The sequence below is a fragment of the Monodon monoceros genome, unplaced genomic scaffold (genome assembly GCF_005190385.1).
Source record: "Monodon monoceros isolate NGI ecotype Baffin Bay Population unplaced genomic scaffold, NGI_Narwhal_1 Super_Scaffold_22, whole genome shotgun sequence".
In the NCBI taxonomy this organism is placed as follows: Eukaryota; Metazoa; Chordata; class Mammalia; order Artiodactyla; family Monodontidae; genus Monodon; species Monodon monoceros.
The window spans coordinates 108,708,777-108,721,193 of NW_021703779.1; the positions used below are offsets into that span (position 1 = coordinate 108,708,777).

The window sequence follows — 12,417 nt, forward strand, 5'->3', positions numbered from 1 at the left end:
CAGGAACAGAGAGGTTATGTAACTTGCCCTAGACCACACAGCTAGTAACAGGGACACATCAAGGCTTTCTGACTCCAGAGCTCGTGTTTGTCACCGCTCCACTCTACTGCCGTCCCTCTTCAGAAGAGCATCCCTGTGGCCCACACCAGCGTAGTGACAGGTACATACATATAAGCCAGACGAAGCCCAAAGTTTCCATGGAAAATTGGAGGCACCTTAGTGTGGACAAGAAGTAGCAAGAGCTTTCCTGGTGGGCTTGGAGGGCCTGAGGAAGGCAGGATGTTGCCTCTTTTCTGGAGTGGAGGAGCCTTGGGGGGATGAGCCCAGGAGTGGAGGCTCCCGGTGGCTGCTTGGGGAGCACTCTGGGGTAACAGAAACAGCCCCAGCTGGCAAGAGAAGCACCCCAGGTCAACAGCTGGCTTGGCCGTTACATTGGCGTGTGACCTCAGGCAAGTCACTTTTCCTCTTTTAACCAACAAGTGTCCCACTGGCTTCCCAGGGATGCCACAAGGGTCCCAGGAGACCCGAGAGAGAGCGAAGCTTTGCAAGAAGCTGAAAACGCTCCCCATCACGAGGTACTATGGGAAGACTTGGAACGACCTGGGTGCACTTACCTCACAGCTTTGGTGCGTTTGGCCTGGCTCTCTGGTGGAGAGACAAGCACAGTGGAGGTAGTGGGGATCTCCTCGTCTAGAGACAGTCCCGATTCCAGACTCGCAGATGGCTGTAGACCAACGTGCTGAACCTTTGGCTTTTCCCAGGAAGTGGCGCCCTTGCCATGCGGGGCAGCTCTGGATGATACCCTGGAGCTGGCTCGCCGGGTGGTGCTGCTGGACGAGGTGGAGGGAGTGGAGGCCTGAGGGGATGTGGCTGGGACTTCACTTCTCTCATCCTCGTCTTCAATCACCACCAGGTCCTTGGGCATCTCCTTAAACTGGTACACCAGCCTCTGCCCTTCCACTTTGGCAAGGATGCCTCTTTGGTAGTAATATCTGTGGGACACGGGACAGAAAGTGGGGGGTGAGCCAGGGACACACCACCCTCCCGGGCAGGGTGCGCACGAGGTGGAGGCTGGTCGGGGAGCCAGACAGGAGCCCAAGGGCAAGGGAAGGGGTAGGGCCAACTCTCGGACTTGGAAGGCTTTTATGAAATTTCTGATATCTCCCCCCTGATGACTCAAAGGGTCCACAAGCAGGGATTTCAAATGCTGACCCCCATCCTGCTTTGGGGCAGAGGACGGGGGTGAGTGAAGGATGGGAGGGGTGGATGATGGGGGTTCAGCAGTCCCCCAACCTGAGAGACCGACCGTGGGTAAGTCAGGCCCATCTTCCTGGACCCCTAGCTTGCAGAATATGAAGGAAGCCCTTCTTGGGGATGGGGGGCCCTAAAGTTCTCTTTCTGCTCTAAAAAGAAAAAAAGGCTAGGACAGAAATGCAAGAGGAAGGGGACTGTCCCTCCCAGGCGGGACCTGGGAAATGGGCTGGGGGGCAAGCAAACGGGAGAGTCACAGGAATTCCCTCCTCGGAAGAGCGTCCCGGTGACCCAGGCCACAGGAGCGAGGCACTTACACACCACCCAGAGCCCAGTCTTTTCAGGGAAAATTGGAGGCCCCTTAGCGACGGGACTCCTTGGGCAGAAGGAAGAGCTTGGTGACTCCTCAGGGCAGTGGCTCCTACCTTAGTGCCCGTCCCATCGTCTCATAGTTCATGTCAGGCTTGTTCTTCTGCTTCCCCCACAGCTTGGACACCGCTTTGGAATCCACCAGCTTGAAGATGCCTTTCTCTCGCTGGGTCCACTTGATGTACTTGGGGCAGGTGTTCCGGTCTTGCAGAAGTGCGAGGAGGAACTCCCACAGGTAGATGGTGCTGCCTGCAGAGTGGCAGGCGGTGAGGGGGCGCCCAGGCCCCCCGGCTCCCTACCCGCCTCACCTGCCTCCCCGCCGTACCTTTGCCATCCTTCGATTTCTTCCGAATGGGGATGCTGGGGTCAGTGACGGGTGAGGTACTGCGGTTGCCCTTGGTCTTCCGGACTGTGGGGGGATGGTGGGAGCAGGGTGAGGCTGAGCCCAGCCAGGGTGAGCGCTGAAGGGCGGCTCCTGGGAGGGAGGGCCCAAGCGCTCACCAAGTTAGGGTGATGAGGCAGACAAGGCAGAGGCAGGTCGGGAGGCCCGGGTCACTCTCCACAGGCACAGCCTTCAGGTGCCCGCACCTGCCCAATGGCCAGCCCTCATTTTCAGGCCCCAAAGGTAGAGCAGAACACTGCTCCTGTGTGGGCAATGGAGTGCTTACCGATGCGCCACCTTTAGAAGATCAGAATCTGCCTCGCCTAATTTTTGAAACAAAAAGGCAGCCTAAAGGCGTGACTGTGGTGTGGGTAACTGTGGCACCAGGGTTTGGTTGCCGCACGGACACGGCAGTATCAACCAGCCATCGCCTGAGTAAATCAATAACACTGGGGCTTGGGAAAGCCCAAAGTCCTCTCCCATACATGGTCTCGGCTCCGTAAGCTCCGAGAGGGAAGATAAGAGCACGGGTTGAGGCAGAGGCCCCCAGAGGGCCAGGGACTGGCCAGGGCGCCAAGCCTGGTGTCTGATTCAACCCATGGGGATCATTGGGTTTTTAAGAGTTTACATATCTGCTGGGCAGATGGGGGTGGCCTGGGAAATGTCAGGCTTTGGGCAGGCCACCTGATGGGGCCCGTCTTTCCAGAAGGGAGGACTTTCTGTCCATCCCGCCACACCGGAGAGCTGTTCTCTTAAATGTGTCTGTGAACCTCACCCCGACACTCACCCCTACTTATGGTCTCCCTGAGCCCCTCCTACTGCCCACCCCCCTAAAGGAACACTCTCCCTCTCCTCCCCCCCCTTCTCTCTCTTACGTCTCTTCTTTGATTTTCCAGTCTTCTTGGTACTTTCTTCTCTGGGGACCTTCTCCTCCAGACAGCACTCCTCCTGGCCACCAGTGTCACCAGCCCTGTTCAGGGCGTCGGGCTCAGAGACAGGAAACAGGTAGCTGGGCAGAGTGACGGCTGGAGCAGGGTCCGGGTCTGGAAGCACTTCGGAGGTGCTGACTGCAAGAAGAAAGGCCTGAGGTGGGTGCGGCCCAGGGCATGGTCTCCCAGTGCTCAAGAGAACAAGGGGCTCCTGGCGGGGCGGGGCGAGGCGCCATTCCCCACGGCCCCAGACACAGGATACACCTGAAAATGCCTCCCGTGTCTCACAACACTAGGAGAGGAAACATCTGCAGAGCTGTGGGCACGAGCTGGCCCCAATCACGGCGGCCACGTTTATAGCGCACTGCTGGTGGTGGGGAAGCTCCAGGTGACACCCAAGGAAAAGGGCCACCTTGATTTAGTCATCTACTCATTTCACAACCGGAAGGAGCCTTAGACATCATTTAGCCCAATTCCTCTGCTTTTCTGGTGAGGAAACTGAGACCCAGAGATGGCAGAGCATGTGCCCAAGTTCACACAGCAAGCTGGTCACACATGCCTGGTACATGCAGGCACTCAGAAAATATCTGTTGAATCCTGAATGAATATTAGTGACAGAGTCGGGATTAGGAATGCTAGGATTCAGAATTTGCAGCTTCAGGGCTTCCTTTCCCCCACTGTATCCCAGTGCTTCCTTGGGAAGGGGCAGTTGGGGCCAGGAATCCTCCTGTGGAGTCACGGCAAGTGCGTGGGGGGCGCTGAGGGAGAAGCCTGCCTCGGGGGCCATCGGGGGAGGTAGGGGCCAACCTCCCAGAATAGTGAAGGGATGAAGAGGCCACACCCTGCACAGTCTTCCTGGGAGCTCAGCAAGACAGCAGAGGGGCCTGAAGTTACCCTGGCCAATAGTATTCAGCCTTAAAAAGGAAGGAAATTCTGACACATGCTATACATGGATGGACCTTGAGGACATTACATAAGTGAAATGAGCCAGTCCCTCCAAAACAAGTACTGTAAGCTTCTACTTATCTGAGGTCCCTAGAGGAGTCGAATTCATTGACACAGAAAGTAGAGTGGTGGTGGCCAGGGGCTGAGGGGAAGGGGAAATGGGGAGTTAGTGTTTCATGGGGACAGACTTTCAGTTTTACAAGGTGGCAAGTGTTCTGGAGAGGATGGTGGCGGCTGCACAACATAACAAATGTACTTAATACCACGGACCTGCACACTGAAAAATGGTTCAGGTGGTCCATGTTATGTTATGTGTATTTTACCATAATTGAAAAACTAGAAAAAAAAAAAAACCCAAACAGTCACCCTGGCCATCTTTGCTTGTCTCCAGTGCCTTCCTGCCCTTCCCATTCCAGTCACAGCCAAAGAGCATGTGCACGTGTATATGGGTGGGTGTGGGTGCGCACACATGTCCCTGAGAATCTAATACACGGATGTGATATTTTTAAGGGAATTTTGTGTTGCTTCAACTTAAGGCGCCAGGGTTCAAACTTACAGATCTGCTTCTCATCCAGGATGTCATTGGGAGACTCGACGTTCAGCAAGACTTCAGTGGTTGACATGGTTTGCGAGGTTGCTTCATTGTCATCTGGTGCCGGGTTCCATGATATGGGGGAGAAGAAAAGTTCCCTCAGGGCATAGGGCAGTGGATGCAGCTACAACCAGGGCCAGCTCAGAGAATGGAGCTAAGGAGCCCGGGGGCAGCCGGGAGGGGACCAGCGCGCCTCCCACCCTGATTCTCCACCTTTCTCTACACCCATCCCAGCTGGTCTCCCCTCACTGTCCCGCTCCATCTCAGGAGATCATGAATCCATTTAGGTGGTTTCCTCCTCTCTGAAGTGGTACTACCTCCTGCTTATCCTAATCACCCCATCTAATTTCCAACTGTTGGGGGCCTTGACCTTGGCTGCGTGGGGTCACTAGAAGCCATTGTGGACTACTGTTCCCTGAAGACAGAACCCCTTTCTCCTCCACACCTTCTCTGCCCAGGAAGGAAACAGACCTGCCAGCAAAAAACTACCCTCCAGGATCTGATCCTGAGTCATGCACAAGGTCCCGTCTGTTATGATGCCATTGTGAACGTCGTCCAGCTCCAGGCCTGAGTACAGATGCAGTAATTCGGGGTAGGGGACCTGCTCCACGATCACAGCTGGGAACACTGAGGGGTCTTCCAGCTACGGAAAAGAGAGGGATCTGGTTCAGGGCTCACCCGCCTCTCCCAGGAAGCCCTCCGTACTGACCCTTCTTGCAATTCCTAATTCTTGGACCCCTCAGGGGCTGTCCTTTGTAGGGCATGACATTGCTCTGGGTCCAGCCTCACTAGGTGATGCTTTGAGTGGGTCCTTAATGAATAGAGATGGGTTAACTCTGTACCAGCTGCACTCAACCAGGGGCAGACAGTTCTAACTGGTCGTGGTTATGGGTTAATCGGTGAACAGGGTTAGTGCTCAGTCTATGAGAAGGATAAAGCTCATTCTGAAGCCAGTGGGAAAGGATTCGTCAATGGCAAAAAAGGGCGAGGGACTCAGCCTACGCTCAGGGTTGGGTACCAGGGTTAGGGGCTCAGATTGTGAACATCTTAGGGCTCAGTCTGTGGTGATGAGAGTAGGAATGAAGACAGAAGAACAGAGGCATTATAGAGGTAGGAAGGTAAGGGCCTAGTCCCTGCCTGGATGGGGGAGAGGGTTCTGATTTCCAGTTTGATTCAGTGGGTGCATGGGGATACTGCTCTTGTTAAGGGGGAACCCAGAATGACGAGGAGTAGGTTTTTGGAGAAAGATAAGGGAGAAAGTGTCTGAATATGGTGAGTTGGAGGTACCACTGAGATACTTAAAATGGAGATACCTCAGGGAGTCAAAAATATGTATCCAAGAGCTCATCCCTGGGAGTGGATAAAATTATTGGGATGAGAATTTGACCCCCAGAGGACATAGTTGTTCTAAAATCAAACAAAGCTAAATTTAAAAAATGAGTGCAATCACAAGTGTTTTTTAAAAATGACGAATAGAAGGAAATATACCAGGATGTTCATAATAATTATATTCTGGTTGTGGGACTTTGGGTGATTTTTTTCTTTTCTACTTGTCTGTATTTTCCAAATTTTCTTTCATGAGTCTGTTAATTCTTTCTTCATGAAAAAAAGAATGAGAATGCTCAGTTCTGCCTAATGTTCCTGAAGGATCCAGAAGAATAAGATCCTGGCTTTGGGTTTGGCCGCTGGGCAGTCACCTGGCTAGAGCAGTTTCAGGGGAGTGCTAGGGTCCCAAAACACATTACAACAGATCTCAGGGAGGACGGACAGAGGGAGGCAGGCAGGTGGGCGTAGTGATTAAGGCCACAGAGTCTAGAGCTACCAGTCCAGTACCATAGCCACTAGCCACCGGTGACTGTGTACATTTTTTCAAGATTAAAATTTCAGTTCTTCAGTTGCACCAGCCATAGTTCAAGTGCTCCATAGCCACATGGCCCCACACTGGACAGCGCAAATCTAGAGCATTTCTAGCATCTCAGAAAATTCTATTGGACTGTGCTGATCTAGAGCCAGACTACCTGGGTTTGAAACCAAACTCTGCTATTTACGAGCAGTGTGATCTTGCGCAAGTTACCTAACCTTTCCGTGCATCGGTTTCCTCCTTTATAAAACTGGGGCGGTCATATTATTGACCCCATAGGGTTTTTAAACAGATCAATGTAGATAAAGCACTTAGAACAGGGTCTGGCATACAGTAGGTTCTCATTAGGTGCTTTAGGCATCAGGGGCTTCTAGGAGACAAGTAACGTTTTATTTCTTAGCCTGGGTGGTGAGTTAATGCGTGTTCACTTTATAGTTATTCTTTAAATAAATATATATATATATATAATTTATGCACTCTTTTGCATTCATTTTTAAAATTGAAGTATAGTTAATTTACAATGTTGTGTTAGTTTCAAGTGTACAGCAAAGTGATGCAGTTATACATACATACACACACATATACACACACATATATGTTCTTTTTCAGATTCTTTTCCATTATATGTTACCTCTTTTGTATTCACAGTATACTTTGCAACAAAAATTGTTTCCTAAAAAGAGTGAGAGAAGGGAGGTGAAAAAGTAAACCCAGAGGGTGGAGACTACACTGGGGAGAAGAACAGACCTAAGAAGGTGGTATGTTGGAGGAGGCGGGCAGAAGGGAGGAAAGGGTTTCTTTTAGGGTTGGGGAGACATGAAAATGTTCTAGGTTGAGGAGAAAGGTGTGGGAGGTCTGAAAGGTACAAGAGAGAGAGGAGGTGATGGATGGTGTGAGGTCTTGAAGGCGGCAGGAGAGAAGAGATTAAGCACCGGGGTAGGTGTTACCCTTGGAAGGAAGAGGGTCACTTCTTTGTCCCAGGCCGGAGGAAAGGAAATAGGAACAGGTGATGTTATTGCTAAGAGGGAGAAGGGAGGGAAAGTGAGGGCGTCCTTGGGTTTGAGCTTCTCTGTGGATTGGAGGAGAGGCTGTCTGCTGAGGGTGGAGGGGCAGGCGTGGGGTTGGGAGGGAAGAACAGCTTCGGTGAAGAGCAGCCTTTATGAAGAACAGAAATAATTGCTGAGTGGACTAGAAACAAGTTAAAAAGTGACTAGCGGAGTTGAGAACCGAGGTAGAGTTAGATTTTTCTTCCCTTCGTCCAGGAGGTTAGGCACGCCAGAGATGCTGGATAAAACTGAGCAACTTTAGGTTAAGACCTAGCTGGACAGAAAGTACCATGTACTCCAAGCCCACTAGGGGGCAGCCTTTGGTAGGTCACTAGAGATTGGACAAAGTTTCCCATCCTCACAGGGATCTGAGATAGACAGCATCAGAATTAGGCTGGGGTGCCCTTGGAGATAATCCAGCTGGACTCCTCTTGGTGAAGATGGGGAGATGGCAGCCAGATAGGGTCGCGGACAGGACTTGCCCAGGTGACACTGTGGCCACACTGGGATCAGAACCCAGGGCTTTGGACTTCTAATCTTCCATTCCTTCTACCGGACCTGGCTGCCTCTTCTTCTCCAGTGTGTGGAAGGAGGGTAGTGGAGGGTAGGGATGAGTGTGCCAGGACACCATCCAACGGGTACATGTAAGTACCCTAGTGCCAGGCAAGGTATGGAGCAGTGGGGGCCTGAGTGCCAGAATCCTGTCCTGTTTTCCAATTTCCTCCCACCAGAGGAACCTATCTCCAGTTTATCCTGAATCCTTAGATCGAGGCTGAAAAGACGGTTATGGAAGGGCTCATCCACCGGGCTAGAGACGTGAGTCTGAAGGTGCTGGGGGTTGGACTGGACCCTGCGGTGCCAGCTGGCAGTTCTCAGTCCCGCTATGTGGTTGTCCCAGCACCTTTCTCACTGTGACACTGGAGGTGAAGCACAGTGGCCAAAAATGCACATGGAGGTCAGCGTACACTTGTGCATTCAGCCCGTTGCTGACCGACAGTTCAGCTAGTGTACTTAGCAGATGCTTGGCTGGCTTGGGAACTATGCGTGCCCTGTAATTGCACGTGGGCAAAACCAGCTCACTAAATGACCACACGATGACTACTGCCTGGCCGCATGGGACGCGTTGGTGCACAGTCTGGCTGGCAAGCAGCCCCTATGTCCTGAACCTAGTAGGTGCTTGATCAATATTTGCTGACTGGGACTTCCCTGGTGGTCCAGCTGTAAAGAATCTGCCTTCCAATGCAGGGGATGCGGGTTTGATCCCTGGTCAGGGAACTAAGATCCCACGTGCTGCGGGGGCAACTAAGACCGCGTGCCACAACTACTGAGCCCGCATGCCTCATCTAGAGAGAGAAAACCCGCATGCCACAACTAGAGAGAAGTCCAAGCGCTGCAACGAAGAACCCGCGCACCACAACAAAAGATCCTGCATGCCGCAACGAATATCCCGTGTGCCGCAACTAAGACCCGACGCAGCCAAAAATAAACATACATAAATGAATAAATAAAATATACATTAAAACAACAACAACAATATTTGCTTTCTGGCTAGCTGGCTGGTCGGCCAGCTCACTGGCTGTCTGCCTGCCTCTCTGTGTCTATCTGATTGTCTGCGCTGGCTGACCAGGTTCTGTTCTCTGGGGCCATACCTGGTGGATGTCATCCATTCCGTTGCTTGCAAACTCAAAGATCAGGTCACTGGGCTGCAGAGTAATAGCCATGCTGTCTTCTCAGAGAGCTGACTGCAGGATCCGCAGGGCCCTCTGGAGGCGTGGGGTTTCCTAAATGAAGAGATGCTGTACCTTGGAGCCTAGAGCCCACACCACGAGCCACGGTAAAATAGGGGTTGTAGAGAGCTGGAGTAGGTGGTGGCCTAAGCCAGGTTCAAGGCTGCATGCTGGGCTGGGCCAAGCGCAGGAGCGACCTACAGAGAAGGGAGAGATGGGGGCAGTGAGTAAGTCACCTTCCTTGAGCTCTGTTCCTAGGACAGACTGCCAAAAGAGGGATAGCCAAAAGTGGAGGACAGTGGGAGCAGAAGGGGGAGGGAAAAGAAAAGGAGGCAGGTAAGGAAAGAAGGAAGAAGAGAAAGTTAATTGAGTCGCCTTGAGAGGGAAGAGGCTGAGCCTCGATGCCAGTCTGGGTCACCAGCATCTGCACCTGAGCTGGCCTCCCTCCCTTCCCACGCCCTCTGGAGAAGGTGAGAGATAGCGGGAGTTCGGGCTCTCTCCACTCTGAAGATTAATCCCCAGGATGCGGCCACAGGGGAAGCCAGGGGCAGCCCATCTGGCCTCATGGATGGAGCATGAAGAATCCCTACAGTACCCTTGGCTGGGGAAAGAATCTGCGTGCGAGACTTGGGGCAGGGACATTTGGGCGCACAGGATGGTCTTCTAGGCTCTGCCTGGCTCGGTTTGCCTTGGGAGTAGAGGCCACTGAGTTCTGAAGGGCAGAGTCCACAGTGGAAGTCACGTCTCACTGTAGGGGTTGTGTTGTCAGGGCCAGTGACAGCCTGACCCTGCTTGAGGGGATGGGACTCTCAGACTCAACCACGCCTCCAGAGAGCCTGGAGACAGAGGGACAGGTGGGCCGCATGTCCTGCGCTCTCGTCACCACCCAGCCACCGCCGCCGCCCGCCAGAGATGATGGCCTCTGTGCCGTATGTGGCTTGTGCTCTTGGTTTAGCTTTGCTTTCAGTTTCAAGACTGAACTGTCACCCTGGGAACCGGCGAGGAGAGCCGCAGCTGGGGGAAGGGCGCAGGGGACCTTCCCCATCATCCAGGGCCAGCTCAGGGCCCCCCTCTTCCAGGAGATCTGTCTGCTGCAGTCCACACATCTGTCCTCTGTGGCACTCACAGTCTGTACCTCAGGTGCTCACATGGCACCCGGGCCTCTGATTGTTTCCTGTGCTTGCTGCCCTTCTCTAGGCGTCTGCGCAGCACCCAGGCCTGCCTCCCAGAGCCCTGGCTCCCCTCCCACGCCCCTCCCTCCAGCGCGGTCAGCATCTCCAGCCCGAACACTCAGGTAGCACGGCTTTGGCCCCGAGGGTTCTGCTCTGCGTGGTACCCGCGTGTGTGTAGGTGTGGCAGGTCTACGAACAGCCTGGTTCAACCATAAGCGTCTGAAGAACTGGCTCCACGCACCATAGGAGGAGCGACACACTTGACCCCCAGCTCCTCGACACTCCTTTGGCTGTGTCAGGGTGGCAAAACCTTCTCCTGGCCCGTAAAGTAAGGAGGAACTTCAGAGAGGGACAAAGGGGAGGAAAGGGAGGGGGATATCACGGGTGACCTCCCTGATGAGCACTCTCCCCCACAGGAGACACCCAGGCCTCTTCCACTTCCTTTCCGTTAGCCCACAGGGCTGGCTCCGCCCCCCCCCACACCTTTCCACCCACCCCCAAGCAAAAACTTTGAGAAGTCTCTCAAGTCAACGTGGCAGGTCTTATTTTCCCTTTGGGTGAATGAGAGGCTGAGCCCTGCTAGCACGGCTTTCCACCACCACCCCCCCCCCCCCCCCCCCCCCGCCCACCTGCACGTGACCCGGGAGCCTGTGGCCTCCTGGAGAAGCCTCCCAGGGCCATTTATGCTTGGAAGGTCTGTCTCCCCCAGCTAAAGTGCCCCAAGGCCCGCATTCCGCAGCTCCCGCCCTCCCACAGGCCAGCCGTCTGCCCCCAGGAAGCATTCTCATACTAATCAAATGAAAGGCGATCACTTTCACCTAATCCCACTTTGTCTAAACATGAAACTCCTGTGTCTGCCCCTCTCTCCTCCGAGGTCATTCCGCCATGGCCTTTCCTTCCAGGTTTGCTCATCAGTTTGGCTTCTCTTCACAGTTCTGTGCACCTCCCTTACCTCCCCCATTAGAACGTGGCTTCACTGAGGGCATGGATGAAACTTTAAGCACCTTGCACGGTGCTGGGCATGTAGCAGGCGCTCAATGTATGTTTGTGGAACGAACACATGAATGAATGGTACTGGTCAGCTAGTACCAGTGAGGTGTGTTTTCTGGGCAATAAGTATACCCCCATGCGTACACTGGGTGTGGGGTGGGTGTCACGTGCTCTAGCTTACAGGAGAGAGAGAAACGTGTGCACTCTGTGTGTGTTACATCTGTGTATTTCTGCACTGTAATTTACAATGAGGGGAGCTCGGGAGGGGGTTTGCTGTGGGTATGCAAACACACTGTAGATATACATATGTGCAGGGTGTGGGGATATGTGCGTGAGAGCCTCTGTGTGTCAAAGGGCTCTGGTCCTGTCTGGGCCAGCACAGCCACAAGCTCAGTCGTCGGTTCCTCCTCCGCCAGGCCTGCCTTTGTGAGAATGACAAGCCCGAGCTAATACTGGCAGCGCACCAAGCCGATGCCGGCTGGCAGAAGCTGGCTGTGGTGAAGTGGGCCGGGGCGGGGCCCAGGGTTCTGCTGGCGAGAGGGCCGCCATGGCCTCCCGGCCCCACACACGGAAAACTCAAAGTCCTCTTGCTTCCCAGGAGAAGAATGCCAGTAGCAGAATGTGTACGTGGCCCATGGGTCCTTGGGGTGAGCCCCCGCCAGGCCCGCTCTCCTAGGGGGGTGGTGGGAGAGGGAAGGCAGCTCCGCACTGGATTGGACGGAACCCTTGGCCATCAAGGCAAAAAGGAGAGGTTTGAAATACAAGATGGAGACGAATCCAATTGCCTTCTTTAGGTATCAGCGTGTCTAAATATCCAAATTCAGGACTTGGTTGGTGCAGGTCCCAACGGCCCAGAATTGTGACTATTGTGAGGCTGCACCCAGCACCCAAGGCTGATCCTGGTTTCTCGTTCTGCCCGAGAGCTCTAGCCTGAAGTTAAGGTGAAGAGGTGTGTGGGGTGGGGGTGGGAAGCTAAGAAAAGTCTCCCCTCACCCCCATGGAACCTTCCAGTCCAGAAGGTTTCACCCTTCCCCCTTCAGATGTTTGAGGATTTGAAAGTGAGAGGTGGGGAGAGGCTCATTTGCATGTTCACTCACTCTCCCCCAAGTCCCTCAAAATAACCTCCCTCTCCCAGGAACCTGAAACCAAAGAA

General features: G+C 53.7%; 1 protein-coding gene across 7 annotated transcripts in view; it reads right to left on the reverse strand.

Annotated features, from left to right (window-relative positions):
- Positions 1-12,417, reverse strand: part of ELF4 (E74 like ETS transcription factor 4) — a 46,906-nt gene that overhangs the window by 5,018 nt on the left and 29,471 nt on the right. For all 7 annotated transcript variants that reach the window (XM_029240369.1, XM_029240366.1, XM_029240373.1 and 4 more), the window contains exons 2-8: positions 9,025-9,299; positions 4,940-5,111; positions 4,433-4,525; positions 2,878-3,069; positions 1,946-2,029; positions 1,677-1,869; positions 615-992 (exon numbers count right to left, since the gene is read on the reverse strand). In XM_029240369.1, the coding sequence (XP_029096202.1) occupies positions 615-992; positions 1,677-1,869; positions 1,946-2,029; positions 2,878-3,069; positions 4,433-4,525; positions 4,940-5,111; positions 9,025-9,096 (1,184 nt within the window). In that variant the 5' untranslated portion in view covers positions 9,097-9,299. The remainder of the gene's footprint in view (positions 1-614; positions 993-1,676; positions 1,870-1,945; positions 2,030-2,877; positions 3,070-4,432; positions 4,526-4,939; positions 5,112-9,024; positions 9,300-12,417) is intronic.